Source organism: Lissotriton helveticus, chromosome 11 (genome assembly GCF_964261635.1).
Source record: "Lissotriton helveticus chromosome 11, aLisHel1.1, whole genome shotgun sequence".
Classification (NCBI taxonomy): domain Eukaryota; kingdom Metazoa; phylum Chordata; class Amphibia; order Caudata; family Salamandridae; genus Lissotriton; species Lissotriton helveticus.
This window is the reverse complement of record NC_136072.1, coordinates 805,527,092-805,544,152: the sequence shown is the minus strand read 5'-3', so window position 1 is coordinate 805,544,152 and position 17,061 is coordinate 805,527,092. Positions and strand designations below refer to the sequence as shown.

The window sequence follows — 17,061 nt, the reverse complement described above, 5'->3', positions numbered from 1 at the left end:
TAAGTCCATAATTATTCAGTAAAAGCTGCAGCCACAGACTCCAGAAATGTTCTGACTCATCATTACCCATTGTTTTATTAACAATGTATCCATGATATCCATGAAAAGTAAACAAAACCTAGACAATATAATTTCAGTCAGTGCCCATGGTTAGCTTGACTTAGGAAAAAACATCATTCACAAGCCACTTTTCCCATAATAAACATGGAATATTTTTAAAAAGGCATAACGGGTAACCATGTCATAAGGTCCAGTTTTACATCTCGGGATTCTGGTGACATTTACAAACCACTTAGTGATTGGTCTTGTGGCTTTTGATGAAATCAGAACCCCTATATGGTTCCGGTACCTGTGGTGTACCATATATATTTTCACTGCAGGGGGTTGATAAATCATGAGAGGTGAATCCTCGGGTGAGTCATGATACCCCTTTTCTTTTCAACACTGGTAATAAATAGCATATTATACTCTGCACATCTGCATGTATGGTTTATGCCTCCGCCTTTTTTCATGTATATTTGTTTTAACCAAACCCCGAATTACATTTATTTGTGCAGTAAGCGAAGATGTTATTGCATAGGCATCGTATCTATTATGAAGGATGTTTGCTTGTGTTATGTAATTGGTACATGAAATCTGAGAGGCAGCTGTGCTTTTCTCCAGTCAGTTTTGCTGTACTGTGATAATAAACTTGGATTTGACCTTTGCACTGGTATAATAAATATCTGTATATTTGTATAGTTGCCTTAAATAACGTGTTCTTTTGCCACCTGTTTGTGGCCTGGCATCTTTTAAACTCCACAAAGTAATCATCACCCACTGTACACGTGGATTTGTTCTCGTACCCAAAGGTTAAGTCTTCTCAACACTGTTTCTGAGCATACCCTTTTCACTTGTCATTTTGTTTTTTCACTCAATACGTTAAACGTCCCACGTTAGAAAAATGGTGTTTAGATAATACTGAGATCAAATGTATTCACAGTTAGTTCCACTGAGCATTCTTTCCTCACTGTACATTCACGTTGAGCTCTCCATAAGCTCACACTCTTCTACTGAGTCCATGTGCCAACGTTAATACATCACTGATTATTATACAGATCATTCACTTGATAATATCATGATTAACTCGTGTTTCTTTTTTCAATAGACTTGTTCTGTTAATTATTTTGGCTCCCTCTAGTCTAATTAAATTGTGGTCCTAATTTTTGACAGTTCTTCCTTAAACAACACGAAATATATATTTTGCTTAAGTACTAAAAAAAGCAAGAAACCAGAAAACAAATTCAAAGCTGTCTTTTCTTATGGTACAACCAGAAAACAAATTCAAAGCTGCCTTTTTTTATGGTACAACCAGAAGAAAATATTCAAAAGCGGTCTATTGTTATGGTACAATCAGGCTCCACCAACCTCTATGGTTTTCTGTTTTTGTTGAGCTATGTGTTATTAAGATCGTGCAAGTAAAAGACTCCCTGTGCTACATAAAGTAACATGATCTGTTCTCACCCCTACTAGTAGGTAACAGAAGCGCAGGCCCAGGTGTAGTGGTAGTACTTAGCACAATGTACTTGTCAACTCTCACCCAGACACCAGCAAAAATGTTGACAATGGTTGATTTTAATACCCACAAATCTCTGAAATTCTTCATTCATGTGAAGTCAATATCTAACTACTACAAGGTTTATTATCCATTTTGTTTCTTGTTCCCAATAGGCATTATTTATATTTCCTTCTCATCTATAATCACTTTCAACCCCAGTATTTCATTCAGCTCACTTTGCTGTTTTCATGGAATACACTATGTGATTATTGTTTTTACTACACTGCGTCATCCACACTTTTAGAACTTCTAGCGTGGAGGCCATGTTGATTTCTACATAATATGAAATATACACTTTAGTTGGTGCTGCAATGAATAAAGGACTTGGAATAAAAGATGTTGACCTATCGCAGTGAAGCGATTGTTGTGCATTTTCACTTGTATATGCATCACACATACCATAGGCCCATTTGTAAAATCAACTCAGTAATTCATTCACTCATGTTTGTTTTCTTTTCTGGGATTCATAGGCGAAGTTGAACTTAAAACGTTATGTAATATTGGGGGGGCTACGAAAGGTAACACCCATCCAATCCACAGTTGATTCTTTAATATCTTGCTCCAGTATGAACTACGGTTTAAGTTCTTCGACTTTCAACAGGGAAATTGGTATTAGGTATTGCTTCTAAGTACTTAGATGAATGAATGAATAAAACTGCATTTATAAAATGCTAATGCCCCTCAGAATGCATCCCGGTGCTGTACATAAATTGGCTGTGCCATTCATTTAGAATAAAAATTAGATCTTCTGTAAATTCTTTTACCTTGATTGTTTTCTTCACCAGTCACAAAATATTGTAAAGTTTAGATAAAAGCATGTAAATTGTACTTGCCTCTGACAAAATCCTGGTTGGTATTTTAGCTTTGTTGTTTAGCCCACATAAACTGCTGTTTTGGAATGTACGAAATCGGCCTCCTTTGTTGTTCAAATTCTGCTTTTAACACATCACTGCTGGAAGTTTCCTGTCACCATAACCTACTCTGTAATGTCTCATAAAATATGAATAATTTGGCATCGAAATACATTGTTTGAGTTACATCATACTCCATTGTAAGTTCTACATTGAAGTCACTATTACGTAATACTTTCTATTTTCATAGTGTGCCTCTCATGCCCTTATTACTGTTTCATTATCTACATACCATCCTTAAACGATGATACATTGATTAAATTAATCCATTTGATCCGAGTAGGTCTGCCCTCAGTACTACATGCCAGTGCATCACTTAAGAGTGTGCGAATCCTCTCTGAACCAATCTGCAAAGTGAATTCCAGTCTGTAAATACATTTTGTTCCAAGATAAAATCTGTTCACATCATATATAGAATTTTTATGTCTGAATGCTGGTAAATTAACCAAATAGAATGTCAGAAGCATGTGGGCGATATACTTGTGTATATAATTTTCGCAATCATGGCAGCCAGGATGTTTGCTCTCTAAATAATTCATTACATCTGTTATATTTGTGATTCGGGAAAGTAAAGAGGGCACAATCTCTGCTAAACAGGCATCTACCCCGATTGACAGCTTATTGGTTAAAAAGCTAGAACCGATTTTATGAGAGTACATAGTACTGTGCATTTTCACCAAAAAATAATTATAGGCTTATAGAATAAACATCATTCTAAAAGGTGTATTTTCAATCACTAAGCATACCCACATTTGTTCGAACTTACAACAATATATGTAAATCCCCTTGCATGTCTGTATTGCGATTCACGTTCAAACTTACATATCCCTGTGTGTTCGTCAGTTCCCTTCAGATTTTCTTGGTGTAAACATTTGAATTCCTGATCATTGTTTTTTTCATGCCCGCAGTGATTAATATGATGGTGTCTTGTCTGTTTGGTGCTAATAGTGCTTCATTCCTTTCATGTGTCTGGTTTGCTCATTTCCAAATGAGTTTATTTCCCAATTATTTAGCATTATCAATAACATGTATGTAAAAGGGGTCTATTAAATCATTAGTATTGAGGTTTGAAGAGATGATAGACTGTGGCTACAGTCAATGGTACAATTATCCATTAGGGTCCAATGAGGCAAAAACAGTTAAAAAGTCCATGACTAAATTATTGCTTTTAGATTTAAAAAAAAAGAAGTAAGAGAAAAGAAAGATAGAATTTGCTACTTTAAATACTCAGTGTTATACACGGTATATAGTACTTCATTTAAATGAGTCACACTAAAAAAAAATTGTAATTATCTTTTTACCTCTTAGTTTTTGTATTTTCTGCTGTCTTTTTTGGTTTGTTCTAGGTGTCCTAATGATCATAAAATATTTTTTACATTCCATTTAAAAAGGTTACTCCGGAATGGGATTTGTTAGAAGTAGTGCTCAAGGCATCATCTGTCGAAATGTTACATTCTCATGAACTCATTGAAGTACTTAATATTCTTTGAATTTTCAATTTGGAAATTACTTTGTCTTCCATGTGTGTACACCTCTCACTATTGGCAGTCCTGTCATCTGTTTGGTCTTTGTGTAACGTCTTCATTCGGATCTCCTTTTTTTTTAAACTGTAAATACATTTATGAACTATCTTATAGTTGGATTTTGTAAAATACTTACATTGTAAATTCTCAGGTCCTTTACAAATTATCTCGGTTGTTTTTTGGTAGTCATGACATTGTTTACACATAATTAACAATTAACCTCTTGATTATATTATTTGAACATTCTGCCAATTTCTTTTCACCGTTTATTGCCAAATCCTCACCCAAGATCTCGTTCATTGTATATCGATTCTTTGTATTTTGTTTGCCTCCCGCCATTGTGACATTTCATGTACAACAATATAGTTTCAAGTCCTACCTATCTATAGACGACCTTCTGGCAGTGGTAGGAATTTCCATCAGCTACCTCAGCCTGCCAAATGTTCCATTATCCAACACAAAGCAGTCCAGTTGTTTCAGCTCCAAGAATCCCTGGGACTCAATCACACAAGAGCTGAAGCCATGCTGCTTGCTTTGGGGAAAATATCTAGAACACCTTTATTGCACTATGTTCTAGTCCAACCCCACCCCCCAAACAAGGCTTCCACTCTAGACTCCCTAAATTATTTATGCTTCTGTAACCAAAGGCTATTATACACCAGCACGCACAACCACACTGTTGATTTGGTGTGCACATGCTATAGCTCCAAAGGAGGAGCAACCTTTACAGTGAAAGGAGCCTCTCTCTGGAGCGCTCTCCATCTAAGTAAGCAGAGGTAGTAAATACATTTTGCAGTCAGGTCGTCTCTAGATGCTATCGTTCTAGTTACCTGCAAGAGACCAACCCACCCCTTAAATTAAGTGTGAGCATTACTACAGAATCTCAGGAATAGTACTATGTCAAGACCATTGCCATTACATGAACGACACAAAATGTCACACAAGAGCACCAGATCGCAAGAAATGGCATAGAACATGGCCTTGTTCCAAGTGGAGGAGGAGCCCCCAAATTAAAAACTGGTTGAAGGGGTTCTGAAAGTCCATGAACCAAAGCTGCCAAGACAAGCAAGCTCTCTCAGGCATAAGCTCAATCTCCATCTTTTCTCAACACTCCCAACATCCACTCTACAAAGCCAGAAAATGTCTTGTGATTCTATGCAAAACTATTCATTTATTCATCCATTTGCTGTGCTAGCTATGGCATTACGCCTTAAAAATGCATATTTTGGTAGCTTGAAATAATTTCTAACTGATATGACAGGATGTTTCTGTCTAATTATTACTTAGAATAAACTAAACCGTTGTTGGAGCAAAAATAAAAATTCCACTACATTCTCAATGGTTCCGCAGCAGGCTTGAGCTTAGTTAGCTGGTGGCAGAGAAAGGACCACAGTTCCCAGTATGCAGAGGATGTAGAAACGAGAGCTGGATTACAGAGTGTTCTGAGGCAGAGGTGAGGTGGAGGGTGACTTCTCTGCAGGGTAGAAGGTTGAGGTGGTCGGGAGATGGGGCACATGGTGCGCCCACCTTCCCTCAAGCCACTGCATAACTTTCTTCATTACATAAGAGTCTACTTTAACGAGGCAGATATATGAGATGGTCAGAGAGGTTCTGGTCACAGAGGTTCGGGGGAAGCCGAAGAGGAGCAGCAAGGGTAATTAGGAGTGTGAGGGCCACTGAGCAGCTGTAAAGGTCATTGACAGTGGAAAGAACAAGGACTGGTGCGAGCCAATGAGGGTTCCTGAGCAGCAGAAAACCAATGAAGAGCAGTCAAGCATTCAGGGCCAGTGGAAAAAATTTGCAGAAGTATGGGCCAATAGAAAGCAGAGAGAGGGTGTTGGGGTCTGTATGAGACAATGGGGATGTGTGAGCAGCAACAAGTCTTAACGGAAAGCGGTAATAACCTGTTAAAAAGCAATGAGGAACGATGAAGACTGGTGAAAGACAGGGCGGAAGCAACCGGGGAGCTCAAGGGTCACTACTGGCCACTGAGGAGAAGTATGTATCAGCAAGGCTCAATAGATATCCATCCAGGGAGGGAAGGCGAGGGGCAGTAAGGGGCTGTGAAGGGCAATGCGAGGCAATGAGGCTCAGTGCGGCCCAGTGAAACATTACTGAAGGCCATGAAGGGACAGTGATGACCGCTGGAGATACTGATCACCACTGAGGAGTAATAAAGGAACAATTAGGGCCACTGTTGGTTTTTGTGATTAGTGACTATACCCCCTTAGTCGGTCAGCAGTCTGTCTGTCTCTCTCTCTCCTCTCACTCTTAATTCTGCTCTTTTCACCCATCGTTTTCACATTCTTGTGTTCTCCCTTTTCCAACTGCCCCATCTAATTCCTGTTCCATCCTTCTCTACATCATCTCTTAAGCCCTTGCCTCTTCTCTGAGGATCAGAAACTCTTTTACTTTCCATTGCCTACAGTATAAAGTCATCCAATGCATAAACGATAATATGTATTTTCCCCCAACTGGTTCGTTGAAGCAAGTATAATCCTTATCCTTTGTTTAAATATTTCATGTGTGTGCAGTATTTTTTTTTATGCTTGTACTGTCTTTAGGCCTGTACCTTCCTCTCCCCTTCCCCAATCTCTGACCCGGAAGAGTGATTAGAACTTCTAATGCGGACCCATTCTACATCATATCTCCCTTACTGCAGCCATACATGATAGCCATGCAAGTGGTGCGCCATGATATATTTCCCAGCCAACCACCCTCTGTTGTCAGTCACAGCCGAGAGACAAACCATTGAATGGGCAAGGCTTTTGACAAACAGTGGTGGTGGGCAGTGTGAAAAGGTGCTATCAGAAGGGGCAATAATTCCAAGCTGTAAATCTACCCATCTATCAAGGGGCCTCAGTGTTACCATACAAACAATGACCACTATCTTTCTCTCCTCTCCGCTTTCTCTTTTCCTCTCTACACCTCTCCATCCGTCTCTCTCCCCGCATCCTTTCTTATTCCTTTCTCCATCTATCTTCTTACTTCCTCTCCACCCCCGCTTGGACCCCCACCTACCTGAACATCTCCTCTGTTTCCCCCTCTCTCTCTCCCGCTTTCTGATTTTAGTGCTTATGAAATGTACCCGCTTGAGCGCACCTAAAATGAAATCCTCCCTTTGTCCACAGAGCACAGCGGGGGCAGCGACAGGGCCTGGATCGGCACCAACAACTCCTTCCACATAGGTCAGAGTTCACTTTCTTACCTCTTCCGTCTTGTCACTGTCTCACGTAACCTTGTCTGTGTTTTTCCCTTTAAAGCAGAAGCGCGCGGTCTCCGCCGAAGGACGCAGGCCCGCTATTTGTTTACGTCAGAGGCGTAACATGCGGAAGTGAAAATGAAGGCCCAGAGAAAGCACAGGGGAAACTGAGAGATGCGATGCCTGGTTTAGAGTTTGGTTGGCGGATTTTCCGACAACCACGTTTACACTTGCAGCTTTTGGCTAAACGACACCTGCAGATCTGTCATACTTATGAATGTCCACCACGTTGATGGAGGTTTTTGCATCGAAACTGCCGTCCCATTGCAAGATTAGAGATAATTATGACGGGTAAAAATTTGGGGCGAAAATCCACAAGTGCCTAACATTGCTGGTAGAAATTCTTCCAGCAATCATGGGCCACGGTAATGTGCCCTAAACTGTGAGCAAATAGTCAGTGCCAGTTTAAGCTGTACCAAAAGGGCCTTTGCCTCTGTAATTAAACAGAACCGGACACCTGTGATACTAATATGCCGCGTAAATTGCTATTCACACTGGTCTACCATTGGGTGTGAGTGACGTGTTCCAAGACCCGGTTTGCTTGTTTTCTGGCTCAGAAATGACCCGGTCTGGCAGTTGGGACTGGACTGTTCTGAAGGGTCAAAGCTGATTTGCATGTGGCTGGGTCCATACTGAGGTGGCATGGTGGGCGAAAAACGATGAACTGGGATGTCAGTGGCTGAGATTATTAACTCAAACATTCCATCTATCACCTTGTTGTTGCAGTGTCCAAAGCCGCAGCATTCCAGCTGTCCTGTACTGGATTAACTGGTGGTTTCACCTCAAAACCAGAAACAGTTAAATTTAGAGGGGGAGCCAAGGGGTCTGAATGACTGGAGGGCACATGCCAGCAAACCCGCCCTTGCCCAGACCACAGCTCATGACCCTGTGACCCCATTGAGGTGGGCTAGTAACCAAAAACACCCAAAACAACCCACAGAAGTTTGTGGATGCTGTGTATGGTGTCTGCATGCTAACATATAGTATTCCCGTGGTATCAATGTGATGGGCACATAGAGTGTGTGTTGTGTGTATTGCGTGTGGTTGGTGTGTGTATGACCCAGTCAGCCTCTCAGAAGTTGGCTATTCATATTTTACAAAAAGAGTGTGGCACCTGCCACGCAGGTGGTGACAGAAGAAAACAGCTGAAGCAAAGCCAGATCATTGAAATTCTGTCTCACTGCATGGATTTAACCCCTTGTACTCTGCATATGGTAATGTAGCTATGTTTATAACTACGTCTCATGCAATAATAGCTTGGCAAAAATCATACTTATTGAGAGAGGAGGGACATCAAGAGTTAATCGAGGCTTTGCATCTTGTGAATCATGACCCCACTAGTCGCTCAACAATAGTAATTTATTTATCTATGTGAGAGTTTTATATAGCGATAGCTAGACTCGGAGATAACAGAGCGCTTTACAACAGTAAATGTTCACATCAAAGATAAGTCTATACAGAGCCTCTGAGTCAGTGCGCTTTACAACATTAAGTGTTCACAACATAGATAAGTCCTCAAAGCACTAAAATGGGACAAGACACACAGAGAACCCATAGAAATATGCATGTGTGTGTGTATGTATATATATATATATATATATTATTGTTATTTTTAACTTGTGTAATTACTGCTGATCCAACTATGTAAAGCTCTCTGATACCTTTCGGAGTATTTTATTGTACATGTGTGTTGAACAGAAGATTTTTAAATACTGACTTGGTTTTCTTTGCCAAGTGAGATATAGGAAGGAAAGAAAAGTCAGAAGTAGATGAGCAATGACACTCTAATAAACGTGATTCTAACAACGGTAATCAAGCTAAAAAGCGTATCACAGTCTGGGCATCTGCATATATACATTACATCAAAGGACACCTCATCCAATAATGCAGGTTTATAGAGGTTAACAAGGTTCTGATTTGAAGCCTAACAGTAATTCTTCTCCAGAGTGCACCCTTAATGTTCTGGCCTACTCGTCAATACCAGGGAGCAGCAGTGAGGCACTTCAAATATGGTGAAAGATGCTCTGGAATCTTAAAACTGATTGAAGGGTACTGCTAATTGTGGTAAAAGAGTACTGTGTAATGTGGTAAGGGATACTCAAATATGGCAAGTGAAACTCTGAAACATTTGAAAAGAATATTGTGAAAGTTGGTAATAGGTACCCTGAAATGTGGTAAAAGATTCTGTAAAATGTGGTTTATCCAGTCCCTCGAAGCCCGGGCTTTCAAATTATTGCAATTTGGGACTGGACACAAAGGTAAACCATCTGCTGCTCCCCTTTTCATGCAGGTCCGGGCCATGCTCAGCCGTTTAGTAAGGGGCTGTAACTTTGTGCACTGGTTCAGTAATCAGACAGCCTGATTCGTTCCTTCCTATTGCTTTCTCTCATTTGTGGCTCAGTTGCCATTCCATAAATTGAGAGCACTTGTGTCATGCAGCCATTTTGTTTCCTCCCTCCAGTCCTGGAATATTTTAGCAAAAACGAAAGAGTTCCAATTATTATAAAAAAGAGCTCCAGTTTTAGAATTAACATAGCGCCGCTGCACTGAATGTGCCGCTGAAGACCAAAAAAAAAAAAAATAGGAATTCTGACAAACACTAAGAAGCTTGCTCCTGGTCCCTCTAACTTTCCAGGTGAGCCCTTCTCCATAATGAAAAAAGAGAAGAGCCTGCTGCTTCAGCTAAAGGCAAGCTTGGAGTGTTCACATTATAGTTGTTACCCACTCCAGGTGCACACATTCTTATAGTAATGGTTTGTCTATCCTGTCTTTTGCAGTATTTGCTTGTTTTCACGTTCTTATATATTTCTAGTGGTGGTGGTATTTGTGTAGCACACATCTGCTATTGAAATATGGTCCAGATATCTTCAGTCCGTCCTGCTGCTAAGATCTCACGGTTGACTGTTCGGAGCCACTGCTACGCTGGGTGTGGGTCTAACCCCTGTGGTATCCTAGTCCGTACCATAATGTGGCTGCCCACTGGTTGCTGCTGCTGCACCCCTGTTTATGTGTGTTCTCAGGACTTTAGTCACTGCCCTACTCTGGATAGTTACTGGGTATCACCGCTCAGTTACTGACTCTCTGCTTACCATGCAGCGTTTCAGCTGATGTCATGCATTGACTGGCCATTGGGTGTCACTGTTCCACTGGTCTCTGTCTGCCCACCTCTCTCGGGGCACGATGGTGGCTGCTGGCTCCAATACTCTGGGAGTGTTTAGCTTCTCCTGCAGCTTACTTGAGGTCACGCCCATATATCCTGTACTCTGGTTTGTGAAATCATCTACTTTTACGCTAGCCTTCTTCAGTGGTATCTCTAGGAGTGCTTAACCTCTTCCATGCTCATGACGGCTCCCGGCCGTCATGAGTCACAGTGGGCGTTGCTGATGACGGCCGGGAGCCGTCATGACCACGCCCGCAATTGGAATCTCAGCACTGCGGCAGAATTTGCGCCGCAGCGATGAGGTTAATACGGGACGCTCATATTGGGCCACTGATGAATCTGGTGGTGCCACCTACAAAGGGCAATTGAGGAAAGTGTCTGTGGATCTATGTGTATGCACACATATGATATATGTATATATATATATATATATGTGTGTGTGTGTGTGTGTATATATAGATTTATGATATATATATGATATTAAGAAGAATACTTGATAACACACTCAGGAGGGAATGAGGTAAAATAATTTATACACAGTGCTCTTCACTCCTGCATTGCATTTCGGCCCCACAGCCTTGATCAAGCATGCACATGCTTTTAAATGTCATCTGGGGTGAGACATGTTCTCTAAGTCATGAGTGAGTTTTTTAAGCAGCAGGAGAATGGATGCTATTTTCCATCTTTTGGGAAACTGACCAGATTGGAACATGGCATTAAACAGTGGGGTGAGTGCCGCATCAATAAGCTCTGGGACTTGTTTGATCACAGACACAGGGCAGGGGCCATATGGAGATTCTGATCGAATGGAGGCCAGGAGATTAATAGAGTCTTGCTCCTCCAGTGACGAGAATCTGTTTCGAGTTGATACTGACTTGGTTGCACTGGACGCCTGCCCAACTGAAATCCCTGTCTCCACTGTCTGGGTGAGCGTAAATGACAAAAACATTGCTTCCACCTTTTGCTGAAAGAAGGTGGCTATGTTCTCGCATAGCTCAGGACTGCTCTGATTTTTAGCGGTGTTGGGGGTGGTCAGTTGTATTTTTGTTTTAAAGAGTTCTTTAGAGGAGGATTTTGCCTGAGTGATTTGCTCTGTAAAAACGTCCTTTAGTATTAAATAGTAGTTTCTTATAGTGGAGGGGTAAGGCTTAGCTTATAGGACATTTTGTCAGCGTTACTATAGCCTCTCCTCCAAGTGTGATCTAAGCGTTTGCAAGCGTGTTTTTGCTTTCTCAGTTCTTCAGAAAACCAGGGGGCTGATGGCTGGGAGTGCATGGGGGACCACAGTTTCGCTGGGGCAAATTTATTGCACGCAGAATCCATCTACTCAGTGTAGGCGGTGGTGGCTGCATCCTCTACTACTTAGGGAAATGGGCATGCCATTTTCTTGAGTAGGTCTCCTAACTAGCTCTGGTGCAACATCACGTTCTCTAACATCAAAAGTGACACACCAGGCTCTTTGATGTCATCTGCAGTGAGACTGTGTGACCTGACGTCATCAGTTGATGTCTTTGGTGCAACAGTGCTCTCTGATTGTATCAGTGAAAGTGTGTTATCTGATATCTGTGGTGAGTATAATGCTCTGTGATTTCATCTGGGTAGGACAGTTACCTCTATGACATCATCAGTAAAACTGGTGCTCTTTGATTTTATGTTCAGTGAGACTGTGTCTGTGATGTCATAAGTGAATCAGTGCCCTCTGTGGCCCTTGGAAACAGAGAGCTCTGTGATGTCAGCAGTGTTAAAATGTGCTTTGTGATGCCCTAAGAAATGACAGTTCAGGTTCGGTTGTCAATAAAAAGGCTTTCAAAGCAAATATTGTACAAAAATACAATATTGGAATAAAACATACAAAAGCCCTCGCTACAGACATTTATGTTAAAATTGATTATTTTACATCATTTAAAACCTCATTTAAAAAAGGCTCATAAAAATTTACTGATCCAGCTATTCTTCCTTTAGGTCATTTATTTTTTCATATTATAGTTTTAAAGGTATCCTGCATTCTTCCTATAAACCAAGTCCTTCAAACATACACTGATATAGAAAATGATAAGTTCGCCCAAATCTTGCCTAACTTTGTATGAAATGAACAGATAAAAACTGTATAGGGGTTCTTTTAGAATTTGACTTTAAAAATTTATAAAGGTTGACATATTCCCGAGGGCATCTTAGCACTACACGTCTGCTAATAGATCCTTTGCATTAGTTGTTATATAAAATTAAAGTGGATAAGTAAAAAGCCAGGTTTTCAAAAGTTTCTGAAAAGTCTGCATGTTGGATTGGCTGGATTCTGCTGCTCTAGAATAGAATTCCGGAGTTTGGAAGTGTGATGCACAAAACGTCTTCCGCCCTACGAGGCTCTGTGAATCCATGACACCACTACGTTTTTTGAAACTGCAGATCCCTTTTAGGTATGTACCAAGAGAGTCTTCTCTTAAAATATTCGGAACCTGTCAGATGAAGAGCTTTGTGAGCTATACAAAGTGCTGTGAATGCTACCCTCTTCTTAACAGGGAAGCCAGTGTAGTCCCTCCTAGACTTTTGAAACAGAGTTGAACTTCTTAATATTACTGAGCAGATGAGCTGCTGCATTCTGCCTCCTCTACAGTTTTTTTAACAACCCTTGCTATGTACCCAAATAAGGGTCTTTGCAGTAAAACAATCTCGAAAAACTAGCGTAATGACAGCTGTCTTCCTTAGATCAAAGGGTGTAAAGGACAGAATCTTCTTTAATGTTTATAGCACAAAGAAGCAAGATGACATGAGCTGATTAGACTGATCTCAGAAAGTGAGTTTGTAATCAAACATGATTCCCAGATTTCTTACTTTCTGAGCAGGAATGGGAAAAGTGCCAAAACTCTGGGGCCACCAAGCGTTGTCTCAAAAGCGGATGTCATTTCTAAAGATCAGCACCTCTGTTTTATTGGAATTTAACTTAAGACCGTGGCTGCTCCTCCAGTTCACTGTAGCGCTCATGCATTTATAATATCGACCAGGCACTTCCTGAATGCCGTTGGTGATTGATACCAATATTTGGGTATCATCTCATTGGATGTGGTTGAGAAACCGAATGTTCTTATTAATTTAGCTCATGGGGCTACATACAAATTAAATAACATAAAACCTAACAATGACCCCTGCAGTACACCAAACAGCAATGAATAAAGTTTGGAAATAATGTCTCCCAGGGCAACTGATTGCTCCCTTCCTTCAAGGAAGGAACAGAGAGCTGAACCTTCAATACCATTTTCTCTCATCTGATGTTATAGAACTGGATCGCTGACAGTGTTCAAGGCTGCAAATTGGTCTAGAAGTACCACTGAAGACTTCCCACCCTTGTCCGTTATGTCTTGAATCTCCTCAGTAGCTACCACCAAAGACAGTTCAGTACTATAGGCTTTTCTAAATCCACACTGGGCTTCATTCAGGTTCTCATTATTCTCCCAAAAATCTGAAATTGCAATGTTCATATGTCTCTCTAAGATTTTAGCTCGAATGGGGAGCCGAGAGATTGGACAGTAATTATTCTCTTCATTAGTATTTAACATGGGCTTTTTAATAACGGGAGGATCAATACCTCTTTCCATTTCTTTAGAAAACTTCCTGCCCTAATGATATTATTCAAGAGTGTTGCAAGAGGTGCAGCAATACATCCCACAATGTCATGCAACACTTTTAGAGGATCTGGGTCTGCTGCGGCGCCTGATTTAGTGAACAAAATCAATTCCACTACTCACTCAGTTATAAGGAGTGGAAAGTTGCAAAAACCCAAAGTGTTTTCTTCTGGGAATATAGTGAGGCAGTCTATTATAGAGATATTTCAGGACTTGACCATTTTACTGCCTTTGCAACTAGGCAATGGTCTTAAATGTCAGAAATTAATTAAACTCCCTTAAGTTAAGTGATGATATCTGATTAACATTGTAATTCTCTCCTGCTTGATGTTACCATCTAAGCAAAGCCTACCGAAGGAAACTCCCAAGAACAGGAGCCAAATTCTTCTTGATCTTTCCCAACAGTGTTAATTCAATATGCCAAGATCTCTTAGGGATAATATTTCAAAGTTATCCCAGATACAACTTACATAAAGCACTTCTAGACAACTCTTCATCATGTGAGTAGATGTAGGGAGTTTACTAATAGACTTGCTTCTAGACTTGCCAAGGTCCCTTATGGGCAGTGTCTCTGACTTTTCCTAGGTAGAGCTTCACTGAGGCTTCTTTAGTCAATTTCTGATATGTGTAAGCCTAGGGATTTACTAATAGGCTTGCTTCTGTATACCAAGATTGCTTATGGCCAGTATCACAAAATTTTTCCAGATATACCTTAACTGAGGCGCCTTTATACACTTTTTGATTAATAAAAAAGTTAGTAGTTCACCAGTAGTCTGACTTCAGTATGCCACAAACTCTTACAGGCAATGTCTCTGCATTATCCCAGACACAAATTAACACAAGTGACTGTAGTTAATTTGTGATTTATGAAAACCTAAGGATTTTAAGAGTTTGATATAGCTACAACACATCGTTTGACTGACTACCTGTATTAAAAGAGAAATACCTGTTAAGGTCTCTTGATGCAGGTCTAAAGTTACTCAAATGAATATTTTGAGCCTCTTTGAAAACTGTCAGCATGTGGGACTGGCACAGCACTAGCGGTAGTGAATTCCAGAACCATGGCCCCTGCAATGAGAAAGCTACTCCTCTTTTAGAAATGTGTCTGCAGTGGTGTATAACCAGGAGCTTTCACTCTTAGCTTCTGACGTCCCTTGTTGGATGGGAGGGATGCAGTTTTGCTGTGAGATTTTTCTTTTCTTTCTTTATGGTTAAGAAAGTTACTGATGACAACGTGGGCAAGCTAGTGAGTACCAACCAGCAGCCCCCTTGGGTGATGCTAATATGAGGTACTTTCGTGCCTGTCTCACACTTCTTTGGTCACAAATCGTTTGTGGTTACAAATTTCCTCTCGATGCTTCTATGGAATGTGGTGTATTGACACTTTTTTGAAATTGAACAGATGGACTAACATTTTAGCGGCAGTGAGCCTGTCCTGTGAAGGAAGTTTTGCAGCGTGAATCTTTCTTGATTCACTATGCTGTGCATTATTCCGCACTCTAGTGGTTGGGTCCGGAATCATAGTCTTTTCTTTCTTTTTTTTCTTTTTTCGTAGCCCAGGTTGGGGTCGACGTCCCACCTTCTGGTGTACTTTCTGTGACGTCGGCACGCTTCCTGCGGAAGCTCCCTTCTTTGGGCGCTATCTTCAGATTCTTTTTTCCGCCATTGGATCTGGATCGTCACTGAGAGGCTCCAGAGTTTTTGGAGGAAAGAAGAGGGAAAAGACCGATTTCTACACGGAAAAGATTGGAGAAGACATCGAGAAACAAGATCACTGAGCCTGGACGACAAAGAAGGAGAACTTCGATGTTTGACGGAGAATGCGCACACAGGTGGCCCCCTGAGCACAGGAATGGACAAAACACCCTTTAAATTCTGCCGTAACTTTCACCACAAATACGCGCAGAAGGACCAGCACCCGATTTGCAACCTCTGCCTACCGGTCGACCACGAGAGCAAGGATTGAAACGCCTATTGCGTCTTCACCCCGAAGGCTCTCAGGGTTAGAGAGAGACAGAGAAGAGCCAACTACAACATGCAAGGCAAAGGCCAACCTCCGTCGCTTCGGGACCTGGGCCTCTCCAGCGACGAAGAGGACAACATCGCCAAGGGGCCAGAAGACTGTACGGTCGTAGAGACCGATAAGAAAACATCTAAAGAGGTAGGAGACACGTCGACCCCTAAACCCTCGACAGACTCTCGAAAGCCTGAGTCAGACTCTCGAAAAACAGAGTCTAAGTCCACGAAAGGAGCACTGGCGCCGAAAATCTCGATGGCCGCAGCTGCATCCAGGGACAAACAGCCCAACGGATCCTTCGAAAAGGACTCCTGGACGGCGAAAACAGGCGAAAAGCCAAGGTCGTTGAAGCACGTCCCCGAAAAGGACCGCTCGACTCCGAAGGAAAAGGACCCAAAGGCTACTTCGACGTCGGCGACATTGTTGAAGAGATCGGCCAAAAACACCCGACACCGAACAGGCTGCCGAAATGGAGAGAAAGAAGAGAAGGCTCGAGGCTGAAATGGATAACATCCTACAAAGGAAAAGAGAGTTCGACGAAAAGATGAAAAGGTTCACGATTCCGTCGAAACCACCGACGACGATCGTCGAAATCGAAGAAGAAGAGGAGTTCGACACCTAAGGGTCGCCGAAAACTCCAGAGCCCCAGGAAGACCAAGAGTAAGAGGGCCTATACTACGACGAGGAAGACCAGCGGACGAGTTTCAGCTCGGCATCCTCGATGGCACAGGACCTGGATTGGCAGGACCTCGACGCCGAAAGCCCAGAAGAGGCCGTGGAATCGTACTCTTCGAGGCCTTCACCGCAAGATGACTTTGGGGTCTACAACATGGTTGTGAAGAACGCGGCAACGGCTTATGGAGTGAAACTGGAGGAAGAAAAACCAAAAGCCTGATTCCTCTTAGAGACCCTGCTCCCCACTCAAACAAGGAGTCAATTCCTTCCCATGCTTCAAAGTGTCCTGGACCAGGGGA

At 41.7% G+C, this 17,061-nt stretch overlaps 1 protein-coding gene across 7 annotated transcripts in view; it reads left to right on the top strand.

The window, feature by feature from the left end:
* The window catches only part of PAX8 (paired box 8), a 124,168-nt gene that overhangs the window by 38,841 nt on the left and 68,266 nt on the right, over positions 1-17,061 (top strand). For all 7 annotated transcript variants that reach the window (XM_078666854.1, XM_078666851.1, XM_078666849.1 and 4 more), the window contains exon 2: positions 7,163-7,219. In XM_078666854.1, the coding sequence (XP_078522980.1) occupies positions 7,163-7,219 (57 nt within the window). The remainder of the gene's footprint in view (positions 1-7,162; positions 7,220-17,061) is intronic.